This window comes from Prionailurus viverrinus, chromosome B1, assembly GCF_022837055.1.
Source record: "Prionailurus viverrinus isolate Anna chromosome B1, UM_Priviv_1.0, whole genome shotgun sequence".
In the NCBI taxonomy this organism is placed as follows: Eukaryota; Metazoa; Chordata; class Mammalia; order Carnivora; family Felidae; genus Prionailurus; species Prionailurus viverrinus.
Window position 1 is genome coordinate 85,931,309 of NC_062564.1, and position 20,082 is coordinate 85,951,390.

At 35.6% G+C, this 20,082-nt stretch overlaps 1 protein-coding gene across 5 annotated transcripts in view; it reads right to left on the bottom strand.

Annotated features, from left to right (window-relative positions):
• ELMOD2 (ELMO domain containing 2) overlaps positions 1–15,962 on the bottom strand; it is a 31,373-nt gene extending 15,411 nt beyond the window's left edge. Inside the window, exons 1-6 of one of the 5 annotated variants that reach the window (XM_047856770.1) lie at positions 14,932–15,798; positions 14,770–14,794; positions 14,520–14,669; positions 12,570–12,598; positions 2,908–3,005; positions 2,532–2,661 (exon numbers count right to left, since the gene is read on the bottom strand). In XM_047856770.1, the coding sequence (XP_047712726.1) occupies positions 2,532–2,661; positions 2,908–3,005; positions 12,570–12,598; positions 14,520–14,669; positions 14,770–14,776 (414 nt within the window). In that variant the 5' untranslated portion in view covers positions 14,777–14,794; positions 14,932–15,798. Of the gene's footprint in view, positions 1–2,531; positions 2,662–2,907; positions 3,006–8,657; positions 8,739–12,569; positions 12,599–14,519; positions 14,670–14,769; positions 14,795–14,931; positions 15,799–15,824 lie in introns of those variants that run through there. The other 4 variants (XM_047856773.1, XM_047856771.1, XM_047856772.1 and 1 more) reach the window with 4 other exon arrangements.
• Positions 15,963–20,082: the final 4,120 nt, after the last annotated feature.

Consider the following 20,082-nt stretch of genomic DNA (forward strand, 5'->3'; position numbering starts at 1 on the left):
AAACATGCTTCCATATTACAAATAATAGTGATGTTCTTAATTTACCAAGACATTTTTCTTCTCATAGCTAATATGAGTTAAGTCAAATGCTTTCAATGTTAAATAGCCTTTGTAGACAAATTATAGGTTCAACAAAAACTATACTTAAGAGAACATTACAATTATCCTAAAAAATGCAGCGTACTTACCCTAACTTAAAAGACTGATATAAAGAACAGTAGACTTTGAAAAAGTGTCAAGTATACAGATATCTAAAACAGTGAAGTATCTTTATTTACTAAGTGATACATATATGCCAGCATTGGTAAACTGCCTCCTTAAGAAAAACACTGTTAGGTACTTGGTCCTTGCCTCAAACACTAAACACTTAAGTAGGCTCCACTCTAATGGTGAGTGATTAGTCCCTAATCAGAAGGGAGACAGGGAGGGAATCATGAAGAAGTAAGACTGCTAGTATTTCAATCCATATGATCATTATTTTATAAATTTTCATAATTTTAAAAGAAAAATATAATATGGCTTGGTTTCAAGTAAATATGTTCCTTAAGACTGAGGATTTAAGAACAGAAATCAAATATTAGCAACAAACTAACCAAAGCAAAATAAAGTTGAAAAAATTTAATCCTTTTCTAAATTCAATACCACAAAAGTCATCAAAGAAAACAGACTTATAAAAATTATTAAAAAGTTTGTGAATATTTGCAGAACAGAAATACCTGCATTTTTTTCCATTTCACTACCATTTCAGGCATTGTTGAGTAAAGGACTCCTAATGAAAGGAGTATCCTGTCACCTAAAATAAAATGTGAAGACTTGTGACTTTAAGACAGGGTCAAGACTCTGGCCCCGAAGTGAATCCAGGCATTACATTAGATTTTACCTGGTCTCTTCTCTTTTTACTAACATATTGGCATCTCTCCATGAGTTTGGCAAGGGGTTTGATGATGGGTGGCTCAGTGGGTTAAGTGTCCAACTCTTGGTTTCGGCTCAGGTCATGGTCTCCCATTTCTTGAGTTTGAGCCCCACATCAGGCTGTGTGCTGACAGTGCAGAGTCTGCTTAGGATTCTCTCTCTCCCTCTCTCTCTGCCCCTCCCCCACTTACTCTCTCTGTCCCTCTCAAAATGAATAAACTTAAAAAAATTAAAAATAAAATAAAGCAAAATAAAATGCACAAATATCAAACTGCTGGGTTCCATCTCTGGTGATTCTGATTTCATAGGGCAAAAGTAGAACCTTCAATTCTAAATATTAAGACACTGGTTAACTCTAGTGAAGGTGGGCCTTAAACTACACTTACAGAAACACATACCTACTTTACCCACAGAGACTGCTGAGTCTGTGCAATGGCTGGGTGGTTCACTGCCAGCAACTGGCTTTTTACCTTTAAAACTGGGTTTCATGATGAATCACTAAGATAAAAATTCCCTTGACTAAAATGCTTGGATTTACATCTTACCCCTTCTAAAGGGAAGGTATTATGTAAAAAGGGTCAGAAGTTAAGGGAATAATGATTAACAATGAGGATATAAACAGAGGGCAAGCCACAGTGAGTGCCCAGCACAATTCTAAAACTTTGTGTTTTTTTGATTTTTTTTCTATAACTTTAAATATACAAATTCATTCTACACTAACAGCCCTTTGAGATACGTATTTTCATCATTCTCATTTGACAAAATCAAGTTTTATTTTTAATTTTAAAATTAAGTGAAGTATGTATTTATACTCTTTTTGAAAAACAGGGTTTTTTTTTTTTAACTTGTCTCTTACTGTTACTTAGATACTACTAATGCCTCTTTCTACAGCATTTTTATGTATAACAAACTCCTAACTCCAAGTACAATGTGCTATTTTCTTTGACTTTAACCATTAAAAATAAAATTGGCCCTAAAGCAAATTACTTTATCTTCTTTGGGCCTTAGAATCCTCATCCCTAAACCTAAAATGAAGATGCTAGACCAGATGATCTGGAAAGCCTATTCCGGGTATACTAATCTCTAATTTTGGCCTCTCACCAGCCTCACGTATTTATACTTTAGAAATAAGAAATAGGAAAATTCAAAGTAAATTTTATTACTTTATTAATTTTTAAATCTGTGGTGGCATTATTTGGCAATTCACATTCCATAAATCCTAAAATATTTGACATAATAATATGAAATGGGACATCCATGTTCACAATTTGAAAGTAAGCTAAAAAAAAAATGCCTAACTTAAATGAGCAATTTATACAAAAAGTAGAGGGAACATCTGAAGCTTATGGACTCATACTTATCAGTTAAAAAGATATCTCTCTTAATAAATTTATCTTTTATTTCAGAATTAAAAACATTAAAATTTATGTGAATATATTTTAAAGAGGCTTATCAGAATATTATAAAAATAGTTAACTCAAAATCTTTTGCCAACAAAAGGGGCAAAGAAATTGGATGACTGTGTAAGCCTCTAGAATTTGCACACAGACCTTACTAGCTCAAGCCCAATTTATTTTTCCAGTGTCCAATAACTCCAAATACTGAAAACAAAATTTTACCTTGAGAAGCAGCTTTTCATGTTGGAGGTTATCAGAATCATATGGCCTTTTCCTCACACTCTCTACATCCAAATAGAGCTGTTTATAACCGGATATCTGCAGTAAGCATGCCTTCATGCAGATTTTAAAACTGAAAACGATAAAATTATTATTTTTAAAAATCACATCTTCTTATCACAATAATGTCTTCCATAGCTTGTGGTTCGTATGTCTATTTAGAAAGCATCTCCTCAATTCCTCATCTAGTGAAGTGAAATGGTTGAAATGGATGATCTCTACAAATCCTTCAGCTCCAATATTTTATAACTGTGCATGTGATCTCCACACCTCACCATACAAGTGTATAATAAAAGAGAATACTGTAAAGACAGCATACCTGGCATCCTTCTCAGGATTAATATTCTTTTCCTTCATTATATCTTCTACACATTTGTCTACTTCACTCTGAACAACAAGTGTTGCTTTCTGCAAAACCTGTTTATGTGAAAGAAAGCTGAATGAGGAAAATCCCTTACAGTTGAAACACAACAGTAAGTTTTGGGGGCATTTAGTCTTTACAATGCATATATTAAAATGCAAAATAAACCAAACTTGCTTCACTACAGCTAAAATCATACATACACACATACAAACAAATATAAAAGAGAAGCAGCATGATGTATCAGATAAAGGTTCTTCAACTGGAATCAATAGGTTCTCAACTGGTAAGTTCTTAGCAAATGAGCTACCACCACAGTGGGTGCATGAAGCAGATATATAAGTTTTTTAAATTACATAACAAAAACATGTGTACAAAAATTTTAATGCAGAAGTTAAAAAAAACTTGGGGCATCTGGGTGGATCAGTCGGTTAAGCTTCTGACTTCGGCTCAGGTCATGATCTCACAGCTTGTGAGTTCGAGCCCCACAGTGGGCTCTGTGCTGACAGCTAAGAGTCTGGAGCCTGCTTCGGATTCTGTCTCCCTCTCTCTGCTCCTCCCCTACTCGTCCTCTATCTCTCTCTCAAAAATAAATAAATATTAAAAAAAAAAAGTTAGAAAACTTGAATACAGAAGAGCAGAAAGAACTCAAATATTCTTGCAATTACTGACCCCTCAGACATAGCCCATGGTAACAGATATCCTTAGTCTTTTTTCTATGCATATAAAGCAGATTTCTTACATAATATGTCCTATAAATGTCTACTGGATCCTTCTTTCAACAATCAAACAAGTTCAGGTCTTTCTTACCCTTAAAAAGTTTCTTTAACTCTTATCCCTCTGTAAACTACCATCAAAATCCTCTCTGGTATCCCTTATAACTCCAGGCAAAATATTCTCATCATACCTGGAGTTACACCTCTGCATATGTTGGGCCTTTCTTCTGGAATGCCCTTTCCCAATCAATAACATATCAATACTTCCCATTTTTAAGTTAGCTCACATACCAGGTCAAAGAAGCCTTCACTGATTCTATTCAAGTGGAATTAACCTCTCCTCTCTTTGAATCCCCATAATAATTTATCTATAACCTTTCTATGATATATTCTACTTCCTATATTATAGTTATTTTTATATATTAAGTAGAAAATTCTTTGAGGACAGAGATTGTATCTAGTTCATCTTTTCATATCCTGCATGTAAAAGATAAGTGACAAGTAATTGGTAAATGGAGATATTTAACAGATAAAAACCTGTGGGAAGGCGACTGTCTCAGTAAAAGATAAGTACAGCAATGCATACTATTATTTAAAAGCAAGAAAAGGGAAGAAAAAGAAGACTCCCCAAAGTAAATTAAAAAATGAGAAGGAAAATGATCAAAGACTGACAGTAAAGATACACATATGGTCAACAAGGTCTAGTTGGTCAAATGCTGAGGTAATATGCCTACAGGAAATATCTTAAAACTTAAAACTTAAGCTTAAAACTCAGGACTAATGAAAGGGCTACCTTTACCATGGATAGAAGCCTTTTGCCTCCTAAAACATGACAAACCTAATCAAATATCACCACCTTTTGTGAAGCCTTCCTTGGCCCTGGAGTTAGCTACTTCCTTTATGCTCATACCTCAGTGACAGAGCACTGACTACACCATATTTGTTTACTTTTATTTTATATATTTGCCAACGGGCTTTGTCTCTCTTATTTACTCTTACATTATGAATGAATGAGTGACTGAACTTGCTAAAGCCCTACATAAACTTAGAGTTCATATTAGAAACAATGTCTAGTCTCTTAGCAAATACTTTTTCCTGCAGACTGACTTTTTAAAAAAAAATTGAGGTATATTACAGATCCAGTGAAAGAACAGATGTTACTCAATTTGATTTTGACAAATGCACATAACCAAGTATTACACATCCCTATCAAGATGTAGAACATTTCCATAACCCCAGAAAGTTCCCTCGTGCCCCTTTCTCAATCAACTGTTCTTTTAAGAAGCAACCACTACCCTGATTTCTATCATCATAACTTTGTAGTGTACACATAAATCAAATCAGAAAGTAGGTACTCTTTTTGTGTCTGGCTTCTTTCAATGTTCCTAGGATTCATTCACATTCTTGCTTTTAACAGTAATTTGTTTCTTTTAACTGTCAAGTAATATTCTATTTTAGGAATAGATCTTAACTTGCTTATTCATTCTTGTGATGGGTATTTGCATGGTTTCCAGTTTTAGATGATTATCAATAAAGTCGCCATAAAGATCCTTTATTATCTTTTTGTAAATACAGGTTTTCATTTCTCTTACACACCTAAGAGTGGAATTACTAAGACACAGGATATGTTTAACTTTGAAGAAACTGCCAAAACCATTTTCCATAGTAATGGTAGCATTTTATACTCCCATAGGTGCTCACCAACATTTGGTGCTGTCAGCCCATTTCATTTAGGAAATTTCATCATCCTATCCTAGTGTGCATGTAGCGTCCCCTTATTGTGCTTTTAATTTGCATTTCCCTGCTAATAACGTAGAGAACTTTTAGAAGTGATTTTTGGCCATTTTTATTTATATATACTTTTATACGTACATATATATGAATATATGTTCCATGTCATGTATATGTACGTATGTGTGTGTGTGTGTGTGTATATATATATATATATTTATATACATGTATATGTGTGTATACACACATATGCATCTCTTTCCTTTGTGACTATTCAAGGCTTTTCCCCTTTTTAAAACTGTGTTGTCTTTTTATTAGAGATCTCAAAGTACTTTACTAGATACAAGTCTCTAACCAAATATATGTGCTAACCAAATATCTTCTCAGTATGCTGCTTGCCTACCCATTTTTTTTTTTGCCAATTCATTTTTAAAAGACATCTTTGATAAAAAAGACAGTTTTTATTTTGATAAAGCCTAATTTTTCAACTTTTTCTTAAATGGTAGCACTCTATCTTCTCTAACAGAAATCTTTGCTTAACCCATGGTGGTAGATATTCTCCAATATTTTGAGAAGCTTTAAAATTTTAAACACAGGTGTAAAGCACGTATCAAATTAATTTTCACATGTAGGGGAAATAGGAGTTGAGTCCTGACTTTCCTCAATTTGGATATCCAATTGTTCTAGCACTATTTGTTGCACTTTCCTGTTCTCACTGAATTGCTCTGGAATCCTTGTTAAAAATGACATGTGGTCTATGGGGCACTTGGGTGTTTGCTGGTTAAGCATCCAACTCTTGATTTGGGCTGAGGTCATGATCTCACCATTGGGAGACAGAGCCTGGTGACAGGTTCCACACTGGGCATGGAGCCTGCTTGGGATTCTCTCTGCCTCTCCCTCTCCCTCTGTCCTCACCCTGCTCCTATGCATGTGCACATACACATGCTCTTTCCCTCTAAGAAAAAATTACATGTGGTCTATTTCTGGTTTCTCATCTGTTATATTGATCTATTTGCCTAGAAAGTTTTCCATTCAGGTAGCTTAAGTCCTCTAACTTTGTTTTTTTAGATTACTTGGGGTGTACTAGGAACTTTACATTGCTGTATAAACTTTAGAATGAGTTGTCACTTTCTTCAAAAATAGCCTGTTGGGATTTTGACTGGAATTGCACTGAATCCACAGGTCAATTTGGGAATTAACATCTTAACAATATTGAGTTTTCCAATTGATGATTAGAGTAGTCTTTGTGCTTTTAACGTTTCTTAGGAAAACAAGTTTTAGTGCAGTCTTGCATAGTTTTCATTAAATTTATCATTGAGTACTTTGTTTCTAAATGCTATTGTAAGTGGTATTGTTTTGTTTTCCAAAAGTTTGCTGCTAACTTATAGAAACACAGTGTCCTGAGACATTGCTAAATTCATTTATTAATAAAGCTAGTTTTTGTAGATTTCTTAGGGTTCTCTGCACTCACAAACTCTTCCACCTGTTAATAATGACAGTTTTCTTTCTTTCTCTTTAATCATGTTTTAGATTTATTTTCCTTACTGGACTACCTAGGACCTCCTCCACAATACTGAATAAAATCAGAGAGTAACTATCCTGGGCTTTTTCCCCATTTGATGTGGGAGCATTCAATATTCCAGTACTATGTATCATGTTAGTTGCATGTTTTTCACAGATGGCCTTTATTAGGATGAAGAATCTCCTATTCCTAGTTAGTTTAGCTTTCTAATCAAAAATGGGTATTGAGTTCTGTCAAAATAGTTTAGTATCTATTGAAATGATCTTATTTTTCTCATTTATTTTGTTAATGTGGTGAATTATATTCATGGATTTTGAAAACTCAATCATGATGTAATATCCTTTTTATGCATTACCAGGATGAATTTGCTAATGAAGAATTTCTACATCTGTATTCATGAAGGATATTGATTTGTAATTTTTATTTAGTATACTGTCCTTGTCTGGTTTTAGTATCAGGGTCATACTGGCTTCACAAAATATGTTTCTTCCTACTTGATTTTCTAGGAGTTTATGTAATAGTGGTATTATTTCTTCTTAAATGTTTAATAAGAGTTCACTAGTGAAGGACAGTTTTTAGTGCAATACTTTTAGATTATAAATTCCATTTGTTAAGTATATGGCTATTTATATTTTTAAATTTCTTTTTGTGTTAGTTTTGATAAATTGTGTTTTTCAAGGACTTTGTCCCTTTCATCTAAGCTACAGAATTTATTGGGATAAATTCATAGCATCCCCTTATACTTTTAATGACTGTAGTTTGATGTCTCCTCTATCATTCCTGATATTGGTAATTTGGGTTTCCTCTCTTTCTTGATCAATGTTCCTAGAGGATTATTAATATTACTAAGAATCAAATCTTTTCAAAGAATCAGTTTTTGAGTTTGTTATTTCCTACTTTTGTCTGTTTACCATTTTATTAATTTTTTATCTTTTAATTATATCCTTTCTTTTCTTTACTTTGGGTTTAATTTGCTCTCTTCTGGTTTAAGGCATAAGCATAGATCATTGATTTAAGGCCTTTAAAAGCTGTTTAGGTGCACTCTACATTTTGATATGTTGTTTTCATTATCACTGAGTTCAGTTTTGTTTCTTTTTTTTTAATTTCCCTTGTGAGTTCTTTTCTAATTCATGGGTTATCTTCCAGATATTTGGGAATTTTCTAGATGTCATACTTTTCTTACTTCTAAGTTAGTACTATGGGAGACAGAAAACATACTCTGTATAAGTTCAAACCTTTGAAACTTATTGAGACTTAAAGACTCACATATTGATGTGTCTATATAAATATTCCATGTGTACTTGAGAATGTGCATTTTGCATTTGCATTTGTTGACTATAAATGTCATTTAGATCAAGATGGTTAAAAGTATTGTTCAAATGGTAAATATCCCTTCTGATTTTTTTTTGTCTTTTTGTACCATCAAGTATTGAGAGGTATTTCCAGCTACAATTGTTGATTCATCTACTTCTCCCTTTGAGTCAATTTTTCTTCAAGTATTTGGCAGCTTTTTTAATAAGTGCATACACTTAATATGTTGTATTTCTTGATAAATTAACCGTTTTATCAATAAAAAAGTATTTAGTCACTGGTAATATTCCAAGTTTATATTTTCTGAAACAAAGACACAACAGCTTTTTTATGCTTATTGTTTGCATGGTGTATCCTTTTGTTTTCTATTTGTGTCTTTATGTTTAGAGTATATTTCTTGAAACAATATTCAGTTAATTGGGTCTTACTTTTTTATCCATCTGTCAATCCCTGGCTTATTCTCTACCTTTTTGGTAGGTCTGCTTCCCCATCAAAAACAAAATAGCAGCCTGGATGGAGGATAAATATAAAACATTACAATGTTTTCTAGTTCTTATGTACCCCACCATTTTGAAGGTATATTCCATACTGGAATATATAGTACTCAGAGAATTTCTGAGGTCAGCAATTCTAAAATTTTCTTTTTTAACCTCAAACCATGTAAGCACCCAAAGACTATTTTCCCAATATCATTTACTTTTTACTAAAGAAAAAGCAGGTGACAGTATAAGAACAACAAATATGAATCACTTATGTATTTTGTAAGAAAAGATATATATGCTTATACATATGATTTTATTATAAAACATTAAATGAACATTAAAGTAATATAGTCTTTTTTATTATACCTGCCTTGATAGATTACAAATTACATGATTAACACATATTCATAGGCAGCAAATATCAACAGTAAGTTTCACTATGCAAGCAAATTTGGGGAGATTATACATACATTTGTGTTTGTATACACAGTGTTAACATTTCGTTTTTGAAACACCATGCCTATGTAGTTATATACTTAAAGGTTGGGTACTTAAAGTCTAGCTTTTGCAAAATTAGAGACCAAAAAATATGCAAATACACATCACTATAACAATGACCCACAGGCGACTAACCTGATGCCATAAAACTAATTTATTATTCCACAGCTAGAATGTTATTATTATTATTTAAAAGCTAAGACAGCAGCTGCAATTGAAACAAACGCAGCCAGTTAAAAACACTATTAGACTGACAAAGTGTTCTTTTCCTAAATTTCAAATATTTCAAATACTTGTAAATGCATTAGTACAGTGAAGTTTTGTAACATTACCATACATTCCACAGCAGCCATGCTTCTTAGCAGAATAGTGAATTAGACTCCTCAAATTCTAATAAAGTTTCCATTTTCATTTATAAATCCCAAAGTTTAATAAATCTTAATATATAATTAATAAGTAGTCCTTAGCCTAAAATACCAGCAAATGAGACTCAATTTTTAACAGTCAAGAAAAGAATTTCCACTATGAAATAGTTCACAACCCAACAGGACCATTCTATCACTGCTTTAGGAAACTGGCCTTAGATTAAAATCACTTTTATCCACAGCAATCATCAGTAATGTTGAGAATTTAAATACCTAAGAAGCTTTCATGAATATTTTAAAGTTCTCAAAATCTTGTAGTGTACATTGGTTTAATCCCATTAATATTACCAATAATTACTATTTGTTGGATACTTATCGTGTACTAGGCATTCTCTTAGACTGCTTTCATATTAATATCTCCTAACCTAAAACAATCACTTGGGCATTCACACCTCCTTTTACAATGAGAAAATAAGTAACTTACACAAAAGTCAAACAACTAGCAAGTGATAAAATCAGGATTTGAACCCAGACTTTTCTCATGTACATAAAAAAGTAGATCAGGTTAGTAGAAATATCACAAAATCACAATTTGATTTTACTCTACAAAGTAATTGGAAATATGTGAGATGCAATACATACCAGAAATGGTATGTTTAAATTGATGAGGCTTCCTCCATTTGTTTATTGACAAGTTTATTTTAGATTTCAAACTTCAAGAAAACAAAGCTTCTGTGATATATAATTCAGTAACTACATTTGTTCACCACCCATCCTTTTTTTTAGTATGCCCTACATAACACTATTAGCAATCTATACTTTTTAATAATAAAACTGTAACAATACAAATGTTTATTTTTCAAAAGGACTTTTCAGAGTCAGTATATCAGATAAAAAAATAATAAACATTTGTACTGCTCTTTAACTCATTACCCCTACCTTAAAGTTCCCAAACACTTCAGCCTCTATTTATCTATACTTTCACAAACTGCCTATTCATAAGTATATTCAACACTGGTTTTTATTTCTTTTGTATATTGCAAAGACCCTGGTGGAATGTTGAATATATGGTACTGCTCAAATCTTTGGTCAAAGATTCGGCCAAGGCACTAGAGTTCTTAAAAAGTAAAATCTTATGTATGGTCCCATATAAATTTGGCATAATTTTACCACACATAAAATCCCATTAGTAAAATCTGTGACCAAAACTGTTGTTACAGTTATAGTAACAATAGTTACACATGGTGACACTGAGCAGCTAGTTTCAGAATTCCTCTTGAGGTTCTTCCACAATTTTTGATAGTTACTTTGTGAAATTGTATCCTAAGTTTCAACTAATGGAAGGAACCATATGGGTGTATAAGGTAAAAATAAATTTTTAGAACCAACAACTTATTAACTTTTTAGATCCTTACATTCTCATTAAAAAAGATGAAGAATATTAATCTCTCTAGGATTTGGAATAAAAGAGTAGGACTCCAGACTCTTGTTCCCCAATATATATTCATGTACATGAGCTTTTCTTATCTTGACCATTAATAGAAAAAGATGGTAACTAATCAGTAAAACACTTATTTTATAGGTCACTTTCCCGAACATAACTGATATGCTTGCAATATTCAACAATGTCCATTTACTCTCTGGCATGAATTAGTAACTCATATCAATATCACTAGACAACAGTAAGTCGACAGTTTTTGACTCTTTTTTATCCACATTGTACATCATGACCCAGTACAAACATACCCATGGATATCTAAAATATAAACAGATGCGCACACACAGATAATGAATATTAAAATTTCATAAAACAGTATTTAACCTTATTATGACCAATGTTTTCTAATTCTATTCTATTCTATTCCTTTTGTTGTTAATGCTGGCTGTGACCTCCTACGGGATTTCAAACAATGATCTAAATGACCCATACTCTACCTTTGTCACACCGAGTAATACATATACATACATATATACGTATATGTATATATATATATATATATATATATATAAAAAACTGTGAGCTACTATAGAAGAGAACAGCATGCAGTAGATTGAATTACTGGTCCCAATTTTTCACTCCCCTATAATTAAATTATATACTCACATGCTTACCATGGCTTTATACCGAGCATAGTGTATTTCTCTGCTCCTTGATTTGGGTTTGGCTATGTAACTTACTTTAGCAAATGAGATGTTAATAGACATGACAGACATGTCTGTGTGGTTGGACAAATAATGACCTACTGCAAGAAGAACATTCTCCAGGTATCTACTGCATTTTCAACCTGGGTTTCATAATGACACAATTGTAACAGATCTGAACTTGAGACCAATTTGAAGAGCCTCTCCAGTTGGCCCACAGACCATGAGCAAGAAATAAACAATGTATTATTATATATGCCCCTGAGATTTTATAAGTTTGTTACACAGCAGAAGCTAACTAATGAATAGTATGAGGTATGACTTATTTTAGATCAAAAGACACATGATACAGTTTTTTATAACTATCCAAAATCGTTTGCTTTATCTCTCACGTAAGAATCTATCCCAAAAACACAGTTTATGAGGTTTTTCTCTTGAGAACTTGCTTTTTCAAAGGCTATCAAGTTTTGAGGCAAAATAAACAAGCAAAACCTCAGATAAAGACAAATTATTCAAATACCTTCTTTGTGCACAAGTAGCACACTAACATAAAGAAAATGTTTCAAAAATAAAATATTACCTCTCTTTTTGAAAGAAAGAGAGAGTAGGAGAGCAAGGGAGGGGCAGAGGGAGAGGGAGAGAGAGAATCTTAAGTAGGGTCCAGGTCAACGAGGAGCCCCACAGGGGGCTCCATCTCACAACTGTGAGACATTACTTTTAAAAAAGTGGGAAATTTCATGCAATACTCTTTACAGCAAAGACTTGTAGAACATAAAAAAATAATTAATTCAAAAACTGAGGTATTATTTTAAAGAAAAAGTTTTCTAAAATTACCAGCTTGAGATAATCCTACCTTATTCTTGGAGTAGGTCAAGGAATTTTCTGAAATAAAGAAAAAAAAAAAAAAAGAATGTTACCACTTAAATGCTGTTTGTGAATTACTGTATAAAAAATAGTATAAATATCAAGCCAGCAATAAGTTAATAGTTTAGAAGATGTAATTTCCACATGAATAACACAGGAAAAATTTTAAAAAATTATCCTTATAGATAAGTAGATATGATTCCAAGACTCTCAACCCAACACAACACACCAGAGCCAAAGAGGTGGGACTGTCCTAATTTCCCCAGGGTCATCTGTTTCTATGCAAACTGCCAAGTGTCTACTAACCACTGCAATTCATTCATGGCTGCTTCACAATAGCTTGGGTCCCAGGAACTCATCTAAATACTATATAAGGAAAGTGCTCTCTACTACATTTTTTTTTTTTTCATTTGTTAGCCTTATGGAGTAGGCATTTAGATTTGAGGAACTAGCAAGTGAACCATACAACAACGAAGGGGCAAAAATAAGAGATTATTTGGCTAACTATCTTCTAACAGACAAATAAAAAAATAGCTTTTCCATTCTTGTCTTTTATTTTAAGAATGACCAGAACATTTTTACTAGACTATTTAACATTTTTTTTCTGGTACATGTACTAACAGTCTCTTTATTCTCAGCAATTTGAAAAATTCAAGACAAATAGTTTTGCTACAAATTAATGCCTTAACATGTTCTTCCCCCATACTACAGAACATAAACCACTACTGTTAAGATTTCTCATCAAGAAGTACTTTGTTCTTCTTAGAGCAGCCAAAAGGGCAAATCAAAAGAGCAGGCAGTAATTGAAGTCAGCCACAAAATTGTGAAAAAACTAGGGAAGTAATTAAACTTCAATCATCCAGCTGCCCTGAGGCTTACTCACTCCCTCCTTACATCTCTCATTCTTCCCAAGTTGCCTTGGATACCAACACCCACCCCCCAGATCTCACAGAGGTGAATTTCTTCCTTGAAGCTAGCTGTTCAACACAAAGGAGGATTTGGTTAAGTCATGATTTTCCCTTTAACACAGTGAACATGAACTGTAACCAATTCCTGATCTCCCTTACTCTGGTCAAAGAGTGATGACCTCAACCAAATTTCTCACTCCTCTGTGTTCTAATTTAAAGCAATAATTTCAATTAAGCACTGAAAGCTGATGAATTTTAGAAGGTAACAGAGCACCACTGTTCAACAGAAATATAATGCAAGGCAAAATGTGAGCCACATGTGTACTTTAAAAATTTTCTAGTAGCCACATTAGAATAAAACACACACAATTTTATATATTTTAACCCAATATATCCAAAACATTATCATTTCAACATATATTAATGAGGTTTTTCTACATTCCTTTTTCATGTAAAGTCTTTGAAACCCAGTGTATATTATATATTTCTGCACATCTTAATTCAGACTAATCACATTTTAAGTGCTCAATAACCACACGTGGCTGCTGGCTACAACACTGGACAGTGCAGACTTTGAGTGCAATAATCTCTACCAGGGATCACTAGATAGATACATGTTACTGTTCTTTCATGAATTACATACGACACTAAAAGACTGATGAAAGATGATGAATATAAAAGTGGATCCAGATTCAGACACCCAGTCTTCCCCACCAGTTAAGTAAAAATTTCAAAGGGCATAGAAATACAGAAATTTTTCTCTGGAAAATAGGTTGCAACTATAATCTAAGGTATAACTGATGAATTTCACGAGCCAAGATCATTCTTTGCACAGATGTGGAATTAAATAATAATGTTTCTTTTCCTATAAAATCATAATATAGTTTTAGAGCAGAAATCATTCAAAGCTAGATTTCAAAGATTAAAAACTAAGTTTCTTGATCAGAATACACAATGAGTGCAACCGCCACTATGAATACTGAGAAAAAATATTCACTCAGAGTTAATCACCCTTTTCCAAATAACATTACCTATCCTGTGTGTCCTTTGTGCACCTACATAGGTATCAAAAATTCGCTGCAATTCACACTTTCCGGTCATCTGCCGTAAGAGCCATTTCATCCAAAATCGAAAAAAGTGCCCATAGAAGAACTCCCACAAAGAAATAAACATTTTTTTTCCTGGAGAAGGAAATATATGACAGATTTAATGACCTTGAATTAGATTTTAAAATGGAAAAAAAATTACAGTTTATCCAACTCATCAAATCCCAAGTTATACCTATCATGCTTTTCCACTGGGTCTACTTTGTAGCAGTTATTTAGGCATGTACGAAAACAAAGACAGAAGTAATAAATACCATTTAGATCAATTAAATGACGGATGGTCAAATGGCCAATTTATCACTTTTTAGGAATTAACTGTAAAAATCAAACTACTTACTTAGATTCAAGTTCTCAGTTCCCTATGTTCTCATCTTTGAAAATGGGGCTCAACAGTTCAAGAACAAAAGGGGCCCAGCTTAGCAACAATTATATGAAATATGCCTTATATCAGAATCGTTTGTAAAAGGAAGAGTTCTTTTAACCCCTATGTATAATTCCAGTTACATCTGTCCCACAGTCAAGGAGATTCCAGCAAAAAAAAACCCCACTACATATGGCTTACAAATTGAAGTATATAAGTTGAACACAAAGTAGATCGCACCCTGGCTAATAATTGTTGATTTTCCATTCAACAGGAGAAGGGCAGAAACACTAAGAAAAGTAACAAACTACACCCTCAACAGAAATGAATCTTTATGCCATTAGAAAAATCTTGAGCTTCTAAATGAAGCGGGGGTGGGGGGAACACAAGTGAGGAGTTACTTTAAAATAAAAACGCTTATCTCCTTCCTGTCTTCAACATTCCCTAGATACATCATCTCTAGACTACGGTCTGAGGGGGCTGTCAAATTTGAAATCCCCGCAGGCCAGTGCAGAAGCAGCGCCCATCATCAGAGATCGGCTGAACTGTTACTCTAAAATGACTCTATCTAGTCCGCGCTCAATAGGACAAAAGAAACAAGAACTGCCAAGCGCAGGGAACACAAGCTTCGAGGCGCCTGAGCTCCCCAGACCTCGGGGAGTGGCTGCGCGGAGCCCCCCCTTCCGGAGCCTGGCCGAGCCCAGGTCGCGCGCTGGCCGCGAGTGGGAAGGTACGGCTCGCACAAAGCCCCGCCGGCCTGGACGCCCCACGGTTTTCGTTAGGACACCGAGGGTCTCAACTAGCCCGCGCGCCCTCAGCGCAGCCGCACCGAAGCAGCACGGGGCGAGAGGAAAAGAAACAGCAGCCACCTCACAGGAGCGGAAGAACTAGGGGGAAAGCTGGAGCTGCCTCGGTTTCCCCAACTGCAAACAGCCGGCAACGGAAACGACGCTACCCGCGGAGCGCTCCCTGCAAGCACCGCGACCCGGAAGTGGGGGAGCGAGGCCGCGAGAACGCCTTTCCCGGGACCCTGCCCGCCCCCGCCCCTCCGGCCACTACGATTGGCCCGAGCTCCACCAATTGCTAACGCTAAAAGGAGGTAGCGCTGAGTAGCCGGCGCGCGTGCTCTTGTTTTACGGACTCCCAACGGTTTCCCTGGCAACGGCTACCTGGAGGCTAACCCGGCGCCAAAGGTTGGTCTCAAAGTGCAGCTCTGGAGGTTTTTCTCGCCTTAAACCTAGGTCATTTCCGTTGATTGAAACTGTACTACCCCTAGACTCCAAGCACGGAGGAAACAGCGTACTTTTGGTAACTTTCAGAGCACCACGGTTACAAAAGCGCTTTCACCTACGTGTAATCTTAATCTTGCGAAGAGATTATTAATAGTCCTACTTTATAGAAGAGGAAACAGGATTTACGTTTAATGACTTGCCCATGGCTAATGCATGGCAAAAAAGGAGAGCTCTGTATGTTGAGAAAAGGAATTTGAACTTTGTCCTAAACCTGAGTTTCTGTAGGAGGAATATTCCAGGCACTAGAAATGCAAGTGCAAAGGCCCTGAGCCAGGAGCATACTTCATACATTTGAGGAATAGCAAGAAGGCCAGTGTGGCCGGAGGAGAAAGGACAAGGGGAGAGTAGAATATAAGTTCAACGGACAACTTCCATTAAGAAATGACTTACCCCGACCTACCCACAACTCCTAATCCCTCAACCCCTTTTCTCAAAAGCAGCCAGTTTTGGGGCGCCTGGGTGGCGCAGTCGGTTAAGCGTCCGACTTCAGCCAGGTCACGATCTCGCGGTCCGGGAGTTCGAGCCCCGCGTCAGGCTCTGGGCTGATGGCTCGGAGCCTGGAGCCTGTTTCCGATTCTGTGTTTCCCTCTCTCTCTGCCCCTCCCCCGTTCATGCTCTGTCTCTCTCTGTCCCAAAAATAAATTTTAAAAAGTTGGAAAAAAAAATTTAAAAAAAAAAAAAAAGCAGCCAGTTTTTTGTTTATACCTCCAGGAATGTTTTACGCAAGTGATATTTGTATAGTCCCTGCATCCCCTTGTTAACACAAATTGAAGCAGCAATACACACTTTTCCGCACTTAAATCAACATATTTTTTAAAAAGTACTAAATTGTAGAAAATTAGACGTGAAGGTTGAGCCATCATCCCTGCTCTGTAAAAGCAACCAACAATCAATTTGGTAATGAAATTTGACCATCTACTATAATAATAAAATCATAGAATCTTTGATCTTTTTTTTAAACGAGTTTTTTTTTTAACGTTTATTTATTTTTGAGACAGAGAGAGACAGAGCATGAACGGGGGAGGGGCAGAGAGAGAGGAAGACACAGAATCTGAAACAGGCTCCAGGCTCTGAGCTATCAGCACAGAGCCTGACGCGGGGCTTGAACTCACGACCCTCGAGATCATGACCTGAGCCGAAGTCGGTGGCTTAACCAACTGAGCCACCCAGGCGCCCCTAGAATCTTTGGTCTCGAAGGGAACTTAGAGATCATCTCAGTGAACACTTCTTATTGTAGGTAAAAAAGATTCAGAAAGGCAAAGTACATAGCCAATTTGGCAAGTTAAGAAATAGAAACAAATTTCTACTTCAAGGGTCTTCCAATTATTACACAAGACCTTTATATGATTTAAAGTGAAATAATCCTGTGGTGCAATTATATATAATCTTTTTACCTTTTAAATTTGCTATGCTGAGAGTCGGGAGTACAGAGGAACTCTCGCCTTGTCTCCACGCTGCCCATGGCCCACTTCTGTCCATGTTTTTCTCTAAGAGAAAGTAATGGTAACCTGTTTGGTTAGAACCTGAAAAGTTGATCGAACTGCATTTATTGGAAGCAAGGTCCTTGTACGTTAAAATGTCATGTGCATATGATTGCCTCTCCTCTTTTCCACTAATTCATTTGCATATAACTGGCAGATATATGAAGCCCTTCTTGTCTCTCAGGGAAGATTGGCCTTCTCTCTCTCTCTTATTCTCTTTGGTTTTCTGGCTAAATGGTATTTAAGTCCTGAGATTAGAATTCTGGCTTTAAGGAGAAGGTGGAACCTACCTAGGTCTCTGAACTAACCTGTGTACTCTACCTGGCCCTATCAAATCACCTACATGGAAAACAAAGGCCTCAGTGTAATGATGTTTGCTTATATTTTTGAGTAGTACTGAGGAATCCCTGTTTTCTTGGATTCTCAGACTAAACAATCAAGCACTATTAATTTTAGAAATTGCGTGGGGCACCTGGGTGGCTCAGTCAGTTGAGTGGCTGACTTCAGCTCAGGTCATGAACTCACGGCTCATGAGTTCCAGCACCGCGTAGGGCTCTGTGCTGGCAGCTCAGAGCCTGGAGACTGCTTCGGATTCTGTGTCTCCATCTCTTTACCCCTCCCCAGCTCATGCTCCATCTCGGTGTCTCTCTCTCTGTCTCTCAAAAGTAAATAAACATAAAAAAATTTTACAAATTGCTTAATGGACATGTTGTTTGGCATGACTGTTAATCAACAACTTGTTGCAGTGTTCAGTGTTTGATTCATAAAGGACTCAAATTAAATATCCCCTTTTGGTATTTAATATCAAATTAAATACCCCCTTTTGGAGTATGTGAGGTCTGTAATACAGCAAATTTATAGTGAGAAGGAAAATTATTTATTCCTTTCACTAACAGTGAGATGGATTATCTCTGTGGAAGTGTTAAAAATGTTAAGGTTTTATGATTTGTGTTGTACTTCCCTAAAACTATTTTTTTCTAAAACTATTTTAAATGCTATTTTAGACACTGTAATGAGGGGAAACACCTCACATGTATATGGTTTACCATCGGATTCTTTTAGTGGGAGAACAAGGAAATACACAGAATGCCAAAGCAGATTGTTTCCCCTAGCTACCGGTAATGAGCTTTACCAATGAAAAAAAAGTTTAAACTATTCACAAGTAAGCTAATGCACTGGAGTGAAAATGGTAACCAGAACAAAGGAAATAAACATTTAATCAGGTCAAATGATTTGTATGATTGTTTTTAACAAGAAGAGAGGGTGAGAGGGAATAGAGAAGCAGGAAATTGGAATAGAGAAGCAGGAAACGATGTACAAGGGGTTCATTAGCACGTTTGGTAGTAATAGTTGAGATGAGGGAAATCTACTCCAGCACTGCATCCACCTCACCTAAGTTAACCTATCAGATCAGCTCCAATGATCCCAGCCTGGAAGAGTTTAAAGCCAATGATGCTAAAGAGAAATAGGGAAGAGAGGTGTGTTTAACACAGGATGGTGATTTTAATTCATCTATTAAGGTTGTGGGAGAAAAATGACAATTAGCTTGAGGGTCAAGAAATCTTCATCTGGTAGCAGGTCTGAGATTGCTTGATATTGTTAATGTCGAGTGGCAGAGGATAGTGGAATACTTTTGGGGGATTATTGAATGATGGTGTGATATGTAGCACATTGCCTACAGGGCATTGGAAAGACAAGTGGAGCATATGAAAATGTTGGGGTAGGTAACACCAGAATCACCATGAAGCCAAAGATGAAGAAATAAGAAAGGAAGAACTATCTAGTTCTTGACTTTACCTGAATATATAATTAGAATCGACGTGATGATGGTCCTTGTCACTACCAGCTTAAAGCCAAAAGGTTTTAAGAGCCAGAGAAGTCTGCCTCCATGTAATTTTAATTGGACACGCAAAATGAAAGCCCTGAGAATTGCCCAAACCTTCCTTTGTAGTAAATATTGGGCAGTGTCAGATTCTGAACGACACAGAAAATCTCACCTTTCAGTAACTAAAGGAGAGCAGAAGAGCTAATCTCCACTAATGCTTTGTATTAATCTTCTGCGACCCAGGACCAAAAAAGAAGGCTCTGGAAAACAACATGTTAACTATTACGATTTCAACAAGGTAGTCTCCATGATTTAAACAAGCGTCTGGGGGTGCCTGGGTGGCTCAGTTGGTTAAGCATCTGATTCTTGATTTTGGCTCCAGTCAGGATCTTATTTATGGTTGTGGGATTGAGACCCATGTTGAGCTCGATGCTGACTGCACAGAGTATAATCTCTCTTCTTCTCTTTCTGCCCTCCCTCTCTAAATAAATAAATAAATAAATAAATAAATAAATAACAAAAACAAACG